Consider the following 15000-nt stretch of genomic DNA (forward strand, 5'->3'; position numbering starts at 1 on the left):
CTGACACTAGAACCGTAGTAATCGTTATCATATTCTGACACTAGAACCGTAGTAATCGTTATCTTATAGCCTGACACTAGAACCGTAGTAATCGTTGTCTTATAGCCTGGCACTAGAACCGTAGTAATCGTTATCATATTCTGACACTAGAACCGTAGTAATCGTTATCATATTCTGACACTAGAACCGTAGTAATCGTTATCTTATAGCCTGACACTAGAACCGTAGTAATCGTTATCATATTCTGACACTAGAACCGTAGTAATCGTTATCATATTCTGACACTAGAACCGTAGTAATCGTTATCTTATAGCCTGACACTAGAACCGTAGTAATCGTTGTCTTATAGCCTGGCACTAGAACCGTAGTAATCGTTATCTTATAGCCTGACACTAGAACCGTAGTAATCGTTGTCTTATAGCCTGGCACTAGAACCGTAGTAATCGTTATCTTATAGCCTGACACTAGAACCGTAGTAATCGTTATCTTATAGCCTGACACTAGAACCGTAGTAATCGTTGTCTTATAGCCTGACACTAGAACCGTAGTAATCGTTATCTTATAGCCTGACACTAGAACCGTAGTAATCGTTATCATATTCTGACACTAGAACCGTAGTAATCGTTATCATATTCTGACACTAGAACCGTAGTAATCGTTATCTTATAGCCTGGCACTAGAACCGTAGTAATCGTTATCTTATAGCCTGGCACTAGAACCGTAGTAATCGTTGTCTTATAGCCTGACACTAGAACCGTAGCCATCGTTATCTTATAGCCTGGCACTAGAACCGTAGTAATCGTTAACTTATAGCCTGGCACTAGAACCGTAGTAATCGTTGTCTTATAGCCTGACACTAGAACCGTAGTAATCGTTATCATATTCTGACACTAGAACCGTAGTAATCGTTATCATATTCTGACACTAGAACCGTAGCCATCGTTATCTTATAGCCTGGCACTAGAACCGTAGTAATCGTTGTCTTATTCTGACACTAGAACCGTAGCCATCGTTATCTTATAGCCTGGCACTAGAACCGTAGCCGTATTTATCATATTCTGACACTAGAACCGTAGTCATCGTTAAGTTATAGCCTGACACTAGAACGGTAGCCATCGTTATCTTATAGCCTGACACTAGAACCGTAGCCATCGTTATCATATAGCCTGACACTAGAACCGTAGCCATTGTTATCATATAGCCTGACACTAGAACCGTAGCTATCGCTAGAACCCACTAAACTTACCATTTGACGTCATTTTCTAGGGTTTGTACAGCGTCTAGTGAGCTGTCGTTAGTCGTTTTCTAGGAACCAAGTGATCCCATTGGCTGAACTATTGAATACAACTCATGACTTGTTTTCTTTTGTGGCTAAAGACTTGTCTTTTGACGCCAATAGGATTCAGTAATCTGATATCACGCCGCCCGGCAACGGCGGCCATCTTGGTTCTAAACAAAGAAAATCATTCCTTTTTATTCTTCATGCTGGTTAGAACTTTTCATATGCCTTATGATCAGAATGTATAAAAGTCAAGACATGATCAAATCTATGCTTTTTTCCCCTCTGGATACGCTTTTACGCTCGACGGAGAAATATTTCATACGGGCGTCCGCCATTGTTCCAATAGTTTAGAGCCAGTGTTACTAAGTTACCATGCGTCATGAGGAAGGAAGTGACGTTACGACTGTTGAGGAGTATTTGTGGTCCGTTTCAGGCTATACGTTTACGATGGCTACGCCATGTGCCATTTTCTTTGTTTCCTTCACGAGAAGCCTCCTTTTTGCTACGCATGTGTGGCTATGCGGTCTAGTGGAATAACACTCGCTTTTGGATCAGAAGGTCCTGGGTTCGAGCCTCGCTCGGCGCATAGTTGAGTCCTTGGAAAAGGCTCTTTGCTCACATTTTCTCACCATACATGGCCGTTAACAATATTGTCTCTGTCCGCAAGAAAAAAAAAAGTGTATTATCGCCTCACAGGCGTCATGTCCCGTCCTACGTGTTAAGTTTTGCTGTTGGCCAGGGACCCCTTGTAAAGCTCTTTGAGCACGTTCAGTGGATATATTGCTCTGTATAAAAGCTCAATCTTTTACACAATCTCGGTCATTGATCTTCTGTGTGGACGTGTCCAACGTCACTCCTGACTATTCCTTGACGCTATCCAGACACTTTCCCCCCCTGTCTTCATCTTCCTCGTTGACCTTCCACAAAGGTCTTGCCCTACATTTAGGTCATTGACCTTCTGTGTGGACGTGTACAACGTCACTCCTGACTATTCCCTGACGCTATCCAGACACTTTTTCCCTGTCTTCATCTTCCTCATTGACCTTCCACAAAGGCCTTGCATAACTCTCTTGGAGGCATAGTTGAGTCCTTGGAAAAGGCTCTTTACTCACACTCTCTCACCGTACTCTGGTGTAAAATGAGTATCTGGCCATTAACAGCGTTGCCTTTATCGGAAAAAAAATGTAATATCCCATAATAAGCGTTATGTTTCGTCCAACATGGCAAATATTGCTGTTGGCTTTAACTCCTTGTAAAGCGCTTCGAGCACGTTTAGTAGATATTGAAATTGGTCTAGTCGTATGAAAATCCCCTCGTCTGAAGTTCCTGGGTTCGAGTCCCGAGCGGCGCATAGTTGAGTGGTTGGAACAGGTTCTTTTATTCACAGTCTCTCACCGAAATCAGGAGTAAAATGGGAAACTGCCCGTTAAAATCGTTGTCTCTGTCTAGACAAAAAAAAAATATAATATCGTATGTTAAGTGTTGTTGTTGGCTAGAAGCGCCCTGTAAAGCGCATTGAGCACCTTTAGTGGAGATTGGTCTATATAAAAGCCCAGATAAAGGTATTTATTTATGGGACAGGTCGTGTAATATAAATAAATGGCACTATTATTACTTGAATCACATCGATATAATAATATTGTTTTAATACCATATGTCACATTTATTATAACTTTATTACACAGAACATCTGTCCTTTTGATGCTAAACGTTTAGGTAAGATAATCACAACAGCCACCAGCTAAATTAAACATACCAACGCACAAGTCCGGTTTGAACCTTAAACGTTTATAGTCTGATTGGTATAATTCACATGGTCCTTCTCACTGACAGGCTGCCTAAAAATAATAACAAAGAGCTGAGTCACGTCAACTTCGTTCCTTCAATAAATCATTGTTTATTGTTTCGATTTTTGAAACACCACAGTTTCTTGAATTCTTGCCTATAATGGGAACTCATTTTATAATATATGAATATACTCACACTGGCATTCAAATTCTCCAACAGAATAAAAAAATTTAAAAGAATACTTAGCATTAACACGTAACCTCCGCGAAAAACAATATTTTCCAAAACAATGAAAACAAGTCTCGGTAAGAAACAGACTGTAAACAAAATTGATATCGCAACGACCATACGAACTAGATGTATCTCTTTGGAGCTCTTTGGATAGTTTTTCGGAACGCTACCAGGGGTTAAATTGTCCTTGCGATTAGTTGGATTCTCGCACTCTGTTTTTGTAGGAACAGAATTATTTTGTGTCGTTTTCACAGAGGAGACCCCAGCTGATTTTTTAAATTTTTGAGATGTATTAATTGTCTTTAACATGATAATGTTGCACAGAATAATTAAGGGGATGGTCAGAAATCGAGCTGTTAGATATAAATACATGAGTTTAAAATCATAGCTGTCTGGGTAAATACGAAAGCGATAACGTGCAAGATAAGATCTATTTGTTCTCGGATCAATACGCCATGCCAGGTAGTAAGACATTCGGTGATGAATTGCTAGAGCAATTCCTAAAACATTGAATGAGATAAAGACCATCAATGATCGAAATGGGGTGAAAATTGTCCTAGACATGAAAGGAAAGCAAACGGAGATAACTCTCTCAAAAGTCAAATAAACTGTCATCCAAATTGTCACATTGAAGAATGGATCAATTTGTTGATGAAATATGTACGATAAACTATTAGCTGTAGTACGAGAACCTCCTGAAAACTTTGAGATAATCTCTAATGTAATTCCCAAAAATGTAAAGAAACAGGCACCAAAATCAGAAAATGAAATTCCTGCAAAGATCACGTTAGGGCTGCTTGAAAAGATCCCTTGTCGATAGAAGATGATCAAATTGATGATGTTGGAAACAATCCCCATTGCTGTAATTGCTTCTGTGAGAACCAAACTGACGCAGATTCGCAACAATTTGTACATCTCTACACTGAGCAATACTCTCCGAATAGACTCTTGGTCTTCCGTTGTCGAGTTCATTTTCGTTTGGATTTCAGTCTGGAAAATAAAATCAGTCATTTATTGACAAATCATGATATGTGCACGTGACTCAACAGCAAAAGAGGTGTAAATCTGTCACCCGTCGTCTCAAAAACAAAATTCTGCCGGGGTGACTGGGAACCCGAAAGGTGAATTTACAATTGAAATGATAAAAAAAAAATTAAATCGTGTTTTGTTTGTTTTGGTTTTTTCTTTTTGAGTGGGTGGGGGGGGGGGGATATCTCAGTTGGTAGAGCACTCGCTTTACAAGCAAAGGTCGCGAGATCGATCCCGGGTGCAGTCGGGATTTTTTTTCTGACACCCCCCCCCACTCTCCGCCCAACGTCTACCCAGCAGTGATTGGGTAGCTGGGTATGTTAGATCTAGCGGAGGTACGATGCGATAGACTGGCGTCCTACCCAAAGGGTAGCAAGCAATTGCTAAACTATTGCTAAATTATTATTATTATTATTATTATTATTATTATTATTATTATTATTATTATTATTATTATTATTATTATTATATCGAAAAATACGACCATAGAATACTGGTAATTGAAAACTAGTCATGATCGAATGAATTATGAATTTAAAAAGTTCATAGTACAACGAAATATTAATGACAAAAATAATCATGAAAGAAACAAAGATAATAATAGTCATACATAAGTCTATGAAAAACTATGATTTTACATTGTTTCAGATGTCATGTATTTTAGTTTTCAACATTTACAAACCAGTCTACAAAATCATGAAAGTAATGGAAACAATTATATCCACATGACAATTTAAAGTTTAAAAGATAAATAAATAAATGTATAATTAAATAAATAAATGAATAAATAAATAAACAAACAAACAAACAAATAAAGGAATAGAGAAGTAAAATAAAAAATTAACAAAATTAAATTGAATTCAGAAATTAATCAATTAATTATTATTATTATTTACAAAAAAAACAACACAAAAAAACAAAAACAAAACAAAATAGAATAAAACATATCTAATTATATTAGTCATACTTAAATCTCAGAGAATTGAGGCGTCTTGACATAAAATGGAAATTTAACTGGCATGGGAAGAACTTTGAAAAATTCAAGTCTCCAATATTGCTATAGAAACAGCAGCTATAGATAGTATGCGCTTTGCTAAGAAGCTCACAACGTTGACATCCGGAAGTAAAACGGACCAACGCACAAAACTATGTGTAGCCTCATAGTCTGGTTGATACAGTTTAGTGAGAATTACTCATAAACGCGGTTGGCAAAAAACAATAACAAAGACCCGAATGGCGTCAACTTCATTCTATCTATACTTACTTGGTATTGGAATCCAAGAAAATGTCAATGACTACGTCAAGCTAGATGTGAATGGTGAATTTATATAGCAAGTAGCAGATCAATGCATCCACGCCCTTCAACGTCAGTCACTTAGCCTTGTTTAATAATAATTCATATAATTGTTTCCATTACTTTCATGATTTTGTAGACTCGTTTACTGAAGAATCTCGTTGTTATTAAAACACATTTTCAACATTTTAGCAAAAACGCTCTCCCTCACCCCCCCCCCCCCACACAGATTACGACTTACTGTTATGTGGTCTAGTGGTATGACTCTATCCTTCGGATTGGAAAGTCCAGGGTTCGAAACCCGCTCTGAGTGATGCGTAGTTGAGTTCCTTGAAAAGGCTCTTTACTTAGAATAAAAACGGGAGTTATATTTATTTAATGTTATTATTATTACTATTTATTATTATTATTTTATTATTATTATTATTATTATTATTATTATTATTATTATTATTATTATTATTATTATTATTATTATTATTATTATTATTATTTGACTCTCGCGAACGCCAGTAAGAATGAAGAAAATGGAATAGTGAAAGCATTCTAGACTTAAAACTAATCTTTAAATCGAGAATTTATTTAGCGCAATATCCACTAAACGTGCTCAAAGCGCTTTACAAGGAATCCCTGGCCAACAGCAACATTTTACATACAGGACGGGACATGACGCCTATAAGGCAATATTATATTTTTTTTCGGACAGAGAAACGCAGTTGGCGGCCAGGTACTAATTTTAGACTTGGGTATGGTGAGAGAATGTGAGTAAATGGCCTTTGCCAAGGACTCAACTATGCGCCGAGAGAGGCTCTAACCAAAGACTCTCCGATCCGAAAGCGAGTGTCATACCACTAGACCACATAGCCGCTCGCTATATTGAGTATGCAAAAATAAAATTGTGTTATTGAGATAGGAGACTTAGATTGTGTTATTGAGATAGGGGACTTAGATTGTGTTATTGAGATAGGGGACTTAGATTGTGTTATTGAGATAGGGGACTTAGATTGTGTTATTGAGATAGGGACTTAGATTGTGTTATTGAGATAGGGGACTTAGATTGTGTTATTGAGATAGGAGACTTAGATTGTGTTATTGAGATAGGGGACTTAGATTGTGTTATTGAGATAGGGGACTTAGATTGTGTTATTGAGATAGGGGACTTAGATTGTGTTATTGAGATAGGGGACTTAGATTGTGTTATTGAGATAGGGGACTTAGATTGTGTTATTGAGATTAGGATTTTAGATATGTTGTGTTATTGAGATAGGGGACTTAGATTGTGTTATTGAGATAGGGGACTTAGATTGTGTTATTGAGATAGGGGACTTAGATTGTGTTATTGAATAGGGGACTTAGATTGTGTTATTGAGATAGGGGACTTAGATTGTGTTATTGAGATAGGGGACTTAGATTGTGTTATTGAGATAGGAGACTTAGATTGTGTTATTGAGATAGGGGACTTAGATTGTGTTATTGAGATAGGGACTTAGATTGTGTTATTGAGATAGGGGACTTAGATTGTGTATTATTGAGATAGGGGACTTAGATTGTGTTATTGAGATAGGGGAACTTAGATTGTGTTATTGAGAATAGGGGACTTAGATTGTGTTATTGAGATAGGGGACTTAGATTGTGTTATTGAATAGGGGACTTAGATTGTGTTATTGAGATAGGGGACTTAGATTGTGTTATTGAGATAGGGGACTTAGATTGTGTTATTGAGATAGGGACTTAGATTGTGTTATTGAGATAGGGGACTTAGATTGTGTATTGAATAGGCTTAGATGGTATTGAGTGGGGACTTAGATTGTGTTATTGAGATAGGGGACTTAGATTGTGTTATTGAGATAGGGGACTTAGATTGTGTTATTGAGATAGGGGACTTAGATTGTGTTATTGAGATAGGGGACTTAGATTGTGTTATTGAGATAGGGGACTTAGATTGTGTTATTGAGATAGGGGACTTAGATTGTGTTATTGAGATAGGGGACTTAGATTGTGTTATTGAGATAGGGGACTTAGATTGTGTTATTGAGATAGTGGGTCTTTAGATTTGTTATGGTAGGGATTGATTGTGTTATTAGTGGGACTTAGATTGTGTTATTGAGATAGGGGACTTAGATTGTGTATTGAGATAGGGGATTTGATGTGTATTAGATAGGGACTTAGATGTGTATTGAGATAGGGGACTTAGATTGTGTTATTGAGATAGGGGACTTATGTGTTATTGAATGGGGACTAGTGATAGTAGGAAGATTGATGAGTGGTTATTGGTTTATGATAGGGGACTTAGATTGTGTTATTGAGATAGGGACTTAGATTGTGTTATTGAGATAGGGGACTTAGATTGTGTTATTGAATGATTAGTGGTATTAGACTATGTGTTATTGAGATAGGGGACTTATGATTTAGTGTTATTGAGATAGGGGACTTAGATTGTGTTATTGAGATAGGGGACTTAGATTGTGTTATTGAGATAGGGGACTTAGATTGTGTTATTGAGATAGGGGACTTAGATTGTGTTTATTGAGATTAGGTGGAGCTTAGATTGTGTTATTGAGATAGGGGACTTAGATTGTGTTATTGAGATAGGGGACTTAGATTGTGTTATTGAGATAGGGGACTTAGATTGTGTTATTGAGATAGGGGACTTAGATGTGTATGAATATTGATGTGTATTGAAGGACTTAGATTGTTTATGAGATAGGGGACTTAGATTGTGTTATTGAGATAGGGGACTTAGATTGTGTTATTGAGATAGGGGACTTAGATTGTGTTATTGAGATAGGGGACTTAGATTGTGTTATTGAGATAGGGGACTTAGATTGTGTTATTGAGATAGGGGACTTAGATTGTGTTATTGAGATAGGGGACTTAGATTGTGTTATTGAGATAGGGGACTTAGATTGTGTTATTGAGATAGGGGACTTAGATTGTGTTATTGAGATAGGGGACTTAGATTGTGTTATTGAGATAGGGGACTTAGATTGTGTTATTGAGATAGGGGACTTAGATTGTGTTATTGAGATAGGGGACTTAGATTGTGTTATTGAGATAGGGGACTTAGATTGTGTTATTGAGATAGGAGACTTAGATTGTGTTATTGAGATAGGGGACTTAGATTGTGTTATTGAGATAGGGGACTTAGATTGTGTTATTGAGATAGGGGACTTAGATTGTGTTATTGAGATAGGGGACTTAGATTGTGTTATTGAGATAGGGGACTTAGATTGTGTTATTGAGATAGGGGACTTAGATTGTGTTATTGAGATAGGGGACTTAGATTGTGTTATTGAGATAGGGGACTTAGATTGTGTTATTGAGATAGGGGACTTAGATTGTGTTATTGAGATAGGGGACTTAGATTGTGTTATTGAGATAGGGGACTTAGATTGTGTTATTGAGATAGGGGACTTAGATTGTGTTATTGAGATAGGGGACTTAGATTGTGTTATTGAGATAGGGGACTTAGATTGTGTTATTGAGATAGGGGACTTAGATTGTGTTATTGAGATAGGGGACTTAGATTGTGTTATTGAGATAGGGGACTTAAATTGTGTTATTGAGATAGGGGACTTAGATTGTGTTATTGATATAGGGGACTTAGATTGTGTTATTGAGATAGGGGACTTAGATTGTGTTATTGAGATAGGGGACTTAGATTGTGTTATTGAGATAGGGGACTTAGATTGTGTTATTGAGATAGGGGACTTAGATTGTGTTATTGAGATAGGGGACTTAGATTGTGTTATTGAGATAGGGGACTGGTAAGGAGAGAGTTAAAACTTATATCACTTATGAGCTAAAAAAATGTGACTTACGTACTTTTATCACTGGGATCTCCAGTTCCAATTAGAAGGAAAACAAAATAATTCACAGACGCTCATAGAGAAGAGAAGATGAAAATACCACAGTTCTGTCATAATTTTAAAACAAAACAAAACAAAACAAAACACATTAAAAAAATTATATCGCTTGATTTAATCCTCTCCGTACCAACTGCAGGAAAATCGTCACATTCGTCACGATACAACCAACATTTTAACCCTCTCCATACCAACTGCAGAAAAATCGTCACATTCGTCACGATAAAACCAACATTTTTCTTATTCAAAGTTCTTTTGCACGTCATAAAATGTAAAGAAAATGAACAGTGTGTTGTAGAGCATGTTTTGCTAATGACATTATGTATCGCAAGACCTTCACTGCTATTAGACGTCAATTTCTGAGTGATAAAAATTTTTTGTGTTAGGTGGGTGTGAAGTTTTAGGGAAAATCCTGAAAATGGCTGGTAAGAAGAGAGTTAAAATAACACGAATCTTTTCCAAAACTTTCTAACATGAGACTTTATGCATGAAGTCTCAGGTTTAATAGACTTTGACAAGATTCATGTATCTTAATCGACTGATATTTGATGAATACATTTTCTGGCTATAATTTTTTTAAACACGTCATTTTGTTTTTTAACCAACCAGCACTTTTATCATTCAGATTTCTTTGTGTAAATCACACAATTTAAAGAACAATGTTTTATTATAACTAGCTATAAAAACGTGACACTGTGTTATAGAGTTCATTTTGCTGATCAATATTATGCATATAATGTACTTGTTGCTTTTCTGTTTGAGTAAGAAAAAATATTTTTGTGTTGGGTGGATATGAAATTGTGGGAAAATTTCTGAAAATGGCTGTTAAGGAATGGGTTAAGAGAAGGGAGAGTTGTGAAATAATTAGGCATTAATTACCTCACTAATATAAAAACTTCAAACTGATATTTAAACAGGAAAATTGGTGTTAATTAAGTTTAAAGATTAAATGGCTTCCCCAAATAGTTGAAGATTCTCTAATGCCAGAATAATTGATACAAGCACAGCTTATATCTGCCAATATCATCATTAACCTGTTAACCGTTTTTGGAACAAAAAGATATTATTTTTATGGATTTGACCAGAAAATTCGTCCTTCCAATATCGATCGATTTAAATGACTCTCGTAAAAAAGAACCCAAAGACCCCTCGAACCTGGGACTTCCTAAAGTCTTTGTTAAAGTCCCAGGTTTGAGAGTTTTTTTTGCCAAGATGAGAGTTATTCAAATCGATCGATATTTGAAGGACGAGTTTTCTGGCCAAATTTATAGATACACGGTTTTTTTTCCCTCCAGAATACGGCAGTCAGCGAGTCAATTCTCATAGAAGGTAATGATGGGTGCTCGTCCAACAAATTGGATGATAGTAGATCTATAGGGAATGATATTAGCGGAAGAGTAGCGTCCCTTGATTGGACGTCACCATTAGTCTGTGACGTCACCGGCGGAAAAGTTATTAGAGAGAGAACGTCATGTTGGTTGCGCGCATGCGTCTCTCGTCCTCGCGGATTTTCGCTAATATCATTCCCTATTAACACAAAATATATCGTTCAAGTGTTTAAATAATTTGTGCTCAAATTAGCGATCCACGCCCTGAATTGCTTTCATCCACAGGTGGCCTAGATGTAAAATAAGTGAAATTGACATTAACCCTCTCCTTACCAACTACAGGAAAATCGTCACATTTGTTACGATACAAAGAACATGTTTCTTAATCAGATTTGTTTTGTACGTTACAACATTTTTTGAAAAATCTTGGTTTTATAAAGCTTGTTAGGTTGAACAAAAATATGCATATCTAGTATGTATGTATGTATTTCTAATGAATTTGAGTGTAAACAGTCAAGTTCTGTGATGGGTTGGTATAACATTTCTGGATGAATCATGAATTTGGTCGGTAAAGAGAGAGTTAACTGAAAAGAAAAATTGTTAATTTGTGCTGCTATGTGGTCTAGTGGTATGACACTCGCTTTCGGATCGGAAGGTCCTGGGTTCGAGCCTCGCTCGGCGCATAGTTGAGTCCTTGGAGAAGGCTCTTTACTCACATTCTCTCACCATACTCAGGTATAAAATGAATACCTGGCCGTTAACAGCGTTGTCCTATCGGAAAAAAATTGTAATATCGCCTAACAGGCGTCATGTCCCGTCCTACATGTTAAATGTTGCTGTTGGCCAGAGACCCCCATGTAAAGCGCGTTGAGCACACGTTTTGTGGATATTGCATTCTGTAAAAGCTCAAAGCTCAAAGCTCAGTTTAATTGATATTTGAACAACCCTGTTTTTGCAAGATCTTGAACACTTAAAGTTAATCTTTTATGGGTTACGGGATGTATTTTTTCTTTGGTTCAGATGTGAGTTAATTGACCGATTAGCTTACGTTATTTAATTACAGATGATAACTTATATCTCTATGATATGATTGAACCTCGGTGTTAACACTGTGTCGTATCGAAGTGATTAAGACGATGGAAATCGATTTTGTGGTTAAGATTATGAAACTCATGTTATTTATGTTATGTGAAATAGGATTCAATAATCTGATGTCACGTCCGTCCAGCAACGTTATTTAATTACAGATGATAACTTATATCTCTATGATATGATTGAACCTAGGTGTTAACACTGTGTCGTATCGGAGCGATTAAGACGATGGAAATCGATTTTGTGGTTAACTCTCTCATGATCCTAACTGATGTGATGCGTGCCGTGGGGGAAAATGTCTCATAATAGTCAATGCCTGGCATCTGAGAATAGCCCTTTGCGACAAATCGAGCTTTATGTTTTGGTTCATCGTTGAGTCCGTTCTTTATTGTATACACCCAACGACCCCCAATAGCTGATATATTCTTAGGAAGGCTGGTAAGTTCAAAAGTGTCATTTTCCCTCAAAGCATGCATTTCGTCATCCATAGCTTTCTTCCATTTTAGGGAATCTTTGCTTGTCATTGCTTCATTGTAAGAAATTGGTAATGGTGCATCAGAAACATTATAACAATAATGTACAGTGAAATTCAAATGATCATCAACTTCATCATCAATGTAAAAATCATTCAAATGTTTGGGTCGTGAGCGGGTTCGCATGGATTTCGTACTTTTGTTTGGTGTGTCACTATCAATGATAGGGTCAGCGTTAATGTTCGCATTGGGTTCGGATCCATCAATGTCGACATGCGAAGGATCATCATTTGTACGTGTAGGGTAACTAACATTCGCTTTGCTCTTCTGAAAGACACTGTGGTCAAACACGACATCTGAACTGACACTCTCATTATTCGGTTTGGGATCATTGTCAATGTCAGACTTTGCGAATTCCACGACTCGTACTTTCTTGATTATTTCCTTTTCCGGAAAGTAAACAAGATGGGCAGGGCTTCCTTTGTCAAACCCAATGAAGACACCTTTTTCGCTTCTATTGCCTAACTTCTTGGGATTTTGGGTAAGAGCAAAACATTTAGTCCCAATAGATTGCATAGTTGAGATATTTGGTTTCTTCCCTGTAAATACTTGGCAAGGGGTGCATTTGATTCTTTGAATATAATACCTATTACTGGTGTAAGCAGCAGCCATTGTGGCATATGTCCATATATATTTGGGTGATTTTGACTCCAAGAGAAAACATCGAGACATACCGAAAAGAGTTCGCCAACCGCGTTCCACTGTACCATTCTGGTGTGGCGAATGTGGCGAAGACATTTCATGTTTGATTTGGTTCGATCGCAGGAGTGTCTTAAATTCCTTAGATGTAAATTCGCCCCCTTGCTCTGTCCTGACAGATTTAATAGAACCGTATGGTCTCATGTCAGCAATGAAATTTTGCATTGCTTCAACAGCATCCTGAGGAAATAAATCATGGTTAGATTTGAAAAATCATCTATACAACACATAGCATAGTTGTGTCCATCAATAGAAACCGGTTCTATCGGACCAGAAAGATCAATGTTCACTCGTTCTAATATTTCACAGCATCTTGAATCAGCGTTTCGATTAATAGTCTGAGTCATTTTACCCAGAATACACGTCTCGCATTCAAAGTCCTTTGCTCGAAATTTATCAACATCAGAAATGTCCATTCCATCTACGACCTTTAGTAATGCTAAAATGTCTCTCACATTGCAATAATAGTTTCATGCCACTGTTGCAGCGTATGGACACGAACAGAATTTAAATTGTCCATAATCTTATCATTAACACAATTCAGAAAATACAAATTTCCTTTTATTGATCTCGAATTGGGTATCTGAATTACCCGGTGAAAGAAATCCATTATCTTTAGAAAACTGGACTGTGGCCCCATCTGTCCGTTGCAGCTTTCACTGAAAAGATATTTTGCCTAAATGTGGGCACATATAGCACATCCTTCAGTGTAACATTACGACTCGTTCCATTCATGTCACGAAGACTGACAATCACATCACCTTTCCCTTTGACAATGTTGGTTGGCCTCGTTCCGTCAGCCAATTCAATAATGTGTTGCGCCGCATTAAAGCTTTTGTCGAATTCGACAAATTTGTCTTCAACTTTCACGATGTGAATTGCAGCGCCACTATCGACAAGGAACGAATTGTCAAGAGAATTGAGTGACAAGTTGCCGCAGGTGAAGACGAAATCACTTGACGAATTTGGTGAAGGTTGATGTTGAATACCAGTAGTTGCATTAGCTATGACAGATTTGGCGCTTTTTAGCCGCCTGTAGAACTGGGTATCGTGTTTTGTTGTTTTGCACACATTGCAGTATCTGCTGGGTCTAGTAGTTGTAGACGAAGAAGGCGTATTTCTTTTTCTGCAAAAAGTAGTGTCGTGTTAGTTAACTTTGCAGATATCACACCACCTACTTTGGTTCTTGGTCCCTTTTTTGTTGAATTTAGAGTGAGAGTACTGAGAGTGAGAGTGGGATACATTCATCACTGACGAGCTGTTAGGTCGGTATTGTTGGAGGTTTTTATTGTCCTCGTAATTTCTTAAAGCGACTTTAAACTCAGCAAATGTTAGAGATCGATCTTTTTGTGTGTTAACCGCTGTGAATGAACTTTAGCTGCTGGGCAAGCCTTTGATCATCATGGCGATAACCGCTGTGAATGAACTGTAGCTGCTGGGCAAGCCTTTGATCATCATGGCGATAACCGCTGTGAATGAACTGTAGCTGCTGGGCAAGCCTTTGATCATCATGGCGATAACCGCTGTGAATGAACTGTAGCTGCTGGGCAAGCCTTTGATCATCATGGCGATAAGAATGCTATCGCTGATGGTTTCTTTTGTGTCACGAACGGATGAAGCGGCCGGCTCCGCGCGAATAATGTAATCAGTAACGGATTAGTTGTCCTCATGAGGTGAGCTCAGTGCATAATGTAATGACTCGTGGCTTACCTTTTGGCAGGTAGTACTGTCTCAACATTTTTAGAGCTTTTCTTCCGTTGTCTCTCGCATCTCTGATGATAAGTGACAATGAACTATCGTCCAGGATTTCAACCAATTCAGCGAAACACTCTGCGTTTTTATTGTCGTCAACAACGGT

At 37.5% G+C, this 15000-nt stretch overlaps 2 protein-coding genes across 2 annotated transcripts in view; both read right to left on the reverse strand.

The window, feature by feature from the left end:
- Positions 1-15000, reverse strand: part of LOC144959469 (uncharacterized) — a 103276-nt gene that overhangs the window by 24381 nt on the left and 63895 nt on the right. The gene's annotated exons all lie outside the window — the stretch shown is intronic.
- On the reverse strand, positions 2763-5953 carry LOC144959821 (uncharacterized). The gene is made up of 2 exons (XM_078892600.1): positions 5866-5953; positions 2763-4291 (listed from the first exon to the last, which is right to left on the reverse strand). The coding sequence occupies exon 2, from the start codon at positions 4271-4273 to the stop codon at positions 3173-3175; it is 1101 nt and encodes a 366-aa protein (XP_078748726.1). The 5' UTR covers positions 4274-4291; positions 5866-5953; the 3' UTR covers positions 2763-3172.

The sequence above is a fragment of the Berghia stephanieae genome, chromosome 14 (genome assembly GCF_034508935.2).
Source record: "Berghia stephanieae isolate SIO BIC M18660-M18661 chromosome 14, UCSD_Bste_1.3, whole genome shotgun sequence".
Classification (NCBI taxonomy): Eukaryota; Metazoa; Mollusca; class Gastropoda; order Nudibranchia; family Aeolidiidae; genus Berghia; species Berghia stephanieae.